Source organism: Aedes albopictus, chromosome 3, assembly GCF_035046485.1.
Source record: "Aedes albopictus strain Foshan chromosome 3, AalbF5, whole genome shotgun sequence".
Classification (NCBI taxonomy): Eukaryota; Metazoa; Arthropoda; class Insecta; order Diptera; family Culicidae; genus Aedes; species Aedes albopictus.
The window spans coordinates 415,926,873-415,929,639 of NC_085138.1; the positions used below are offsets into that span (position 1 = coordinate 415,926,873).

Consider the following 2,767-nt stretch of genomic DNA (forward strand, 5'->3'; position numbering starts at 1 on the left):
AATCAGATCAGTACTTCCAGCTGCAGGGAAGTCAATGGACGTCGATAACCTCATCTAATTCGTAAAGAATACGAATGCTAACCGGTTAACCTGGACAGCTTTGCCACCGTAGAAGAAGCAGCTCAAATTGCATCACAGGTAAAAGCGATACACGATACGCGATAACGCTATTCTAAACAGTAACGCAATGGCCTAGAAATTGTGCGGTCATCATATTCATAGTCCAAATAGTTATTTCAAGGAGAAAATGAGTGCTTTATTTCAAAACTTCATTTCTGTCTGGCAGTCTACATTACTTCTGCCTGTATTTTCTCCTTAATCCAATCTACGAATCTAGAAACATCTACGTAAGCCCCGGTAACGTTCGTCTCATCACCGTAAATTCCCCAAGCCAGCAGTCCGACCTGGACAAACACCCCATCGCGTTGACATGCCAACGGCGAACCTCCATCTCCCTTAGCCATGGTCACGCCAGCTTCACCACCAGCACATATGAAACTTTTGTGGAAATGAAAGTATGGACCCAATCTGGTGGTCCGGAAAAGCTGTTGGCACTTGCTTCGCGAAATCACCGGTACTTCAATCTTTTTCAGCACTTCCGAGCGCTTTTTCTGTGAGCGGATGTTCTTCCTGTCCCATCCGGAAACCATGCACCGCTGGCCGTCGAAGTTGTCGTAGGCTTTTGGCAGGCAGATCGGATTGATGTGAACGTTCAGGCTAGCCTGTTGATCCAGGATCAGCAAAGCCAAATTGTTGCGGACATTTTGTACCTGGAAGTCTTCGTGCAGAATTATTTTCCGAACGGCTCGATTCTGGAATAGGAAAAAGTTGGTTAATCTGTGCCTGTTCTTTCTGAGGCAAGATATTTATGTACCTGATGTTCCAGCGGCTCGTTTTCCGTTACGATGTCCCATTCTCCTAATCGAACCACCAACGCGTCCAACGCGTTAGTGAAGTTCTTAACACAGTGTGCTGCCGTCAGAACGACCTGTGGGTGAATCAAAGATCCACCACAGATGTACTGTGAGGTTTCCACGCCAAGAACAGTCCGACGCTGAAACAGTGCTGCCATCCATGGAAACTCGCCCAGCTGGCCAATGCGATTTGAGCCACAAGATGGAGGTGGCAATTCGATAATCTCATCTAAATCGGTGTAATCCGGTGAAGACACGCTTCTCTGTTTTCGTGGCGCGTCAGTTTTTTGGAGGCTCGCTTGAACGAGTAGATAAAGCGAGCCTACGACACGTGAAGGCACCGTGAAAACCGAGTTTAGGAAGCGTTGCGGTCGAGAAATTTCTTTGGGTGGCTCAGTCGGTTTAGCAGGAACAGTAACATTTACAGTGCAGCATCGTTGCAGAAATTCCTCGCACGGATCCTCTTGTTCGTCATCTAGACTAAATGATTCAGCAAGTTATAGAATTAATATTAGGAGGACTTACTTAATTTGACATACTGACATTTAGCATAATTACATGCAGTACAGACAGTTTAGTAGGAAATCATTGGATGAACCAATGCTCAGTCACAGACAAACATACTCATTCCCATAGTACATCAATTTAACGGTCTGTTCGATAATTTGAAAGTTGGCCGGCAACCCACCCGTGACGCTCGCATCGTTTCTGTTCGAGTTTGACGTTTGCTCACTACCGCCATCTAGTTCTTGGTCGGCCAAACTTAGTCCATTCAGCATGGGACGAATATGTTTTCGTAAATATGATTTGTTCGAAGTGTTGGGTCTGTTTGTCTGTGGCTCAGTTATACTATTGCTATGCCTTTATCCTATGCCTATACAAATTGTATTAACGTGCTTGTTTTTTTAAGCAAGTTATCATTACTGAATACAATCCAATCGTCACTCATCAGTCAATCGTGTCAGTTCATCTGGCAATCCTTATTCATGCATAATCTTTTCTCGATCGATTGTATCATACGCCGATTTGAAATCGATGAATACGTGATGTGTGGGCACGTTGTATTCGCGGAATTTCTGCAACACCTGGCGGAGGCGAACATTCATTGTAGCGCGTATATTGCCCCACGAACTCTTTTGCAATCGGTGATAGACGGCGGCATAAATTTTGAGAGAGTTGTTGGCAGCGCTCAGTAGTGTGATCGCGCGATAGTTCCCGCAATCCAACTTGTCGCCCTTTTTGTAGATGGGACACACGATACCTCCCATCCACTCCTCCGGTAATACTTCCTCCTCCCAAATCATGGTAGTGACCCAGTGTAGTGCTCTCACCAGTTGATCTGCTCCAGCGGCTTTGTTGTTTTTCAACCGGCTAACCTCCTCTTCAATCTCTTGGAGATTAGGGGTTGGAAATCTTTCATCGTGCGCACGTGCTCCTAGATCTGTTACCGCGCCACCTTCGGTGTTTGTAACGCCGCCATTGAGGTGCTCATCGTAATGCTGCCGCCATCTCTCAACCATCTCACGCTTACTCGTGAGGAGAAGATTCCCGTGATTGTCTCGGCACATGTCGGCTTGTGGCACAGAGCCTCTGCGCGAGCGGTTCAGCTTCTCGTAGAACTTCCGTGCGTCCTTAGCGCAGTACAGCTTCCATCGCTTCGCAATCTCGTTCTTCCTGCGGTCGCTTCTTCCTCCGGAAGTCTGAGCTCTGCCTGTTCAGCGCCTGTCTATAACGTGCCTCATTCGCCCTCGAGCGGTGCTGCAACATTCTCACCCATGGTGCATTCTTCTCATTTTTCAACTGTTCACATGCACCGTCACACCAGTCGTTCCTGTGATTCGGAGTCGCGAAGC

General features: G+C 47.1%; 1 protein-coding gene across 1 annotated transcript; it reads right to left on the bottom strand.

Annotated features, from left to right (window-relative positions):
* Nucleotides 1-238: 238 nt before the first annotated feature.
* On the bottom strand, nucleotides 239-1,411 carry LOC115268871 (phenoloxidase-activating factor 2; the record flags this gene model as incomplete). Its single annotated transcript, XM_029877047.2, has 2 exons — nucleotides 239-812; nucleotides 875-1,411. Coding segments are annotated over 2 exons (1,062 nt in total), but the record flags the coding sequence as incomplete, so codon positions are not given.
* Nucleotides 1,412-2,767: the final 1,356 nt, after the last annotated feature.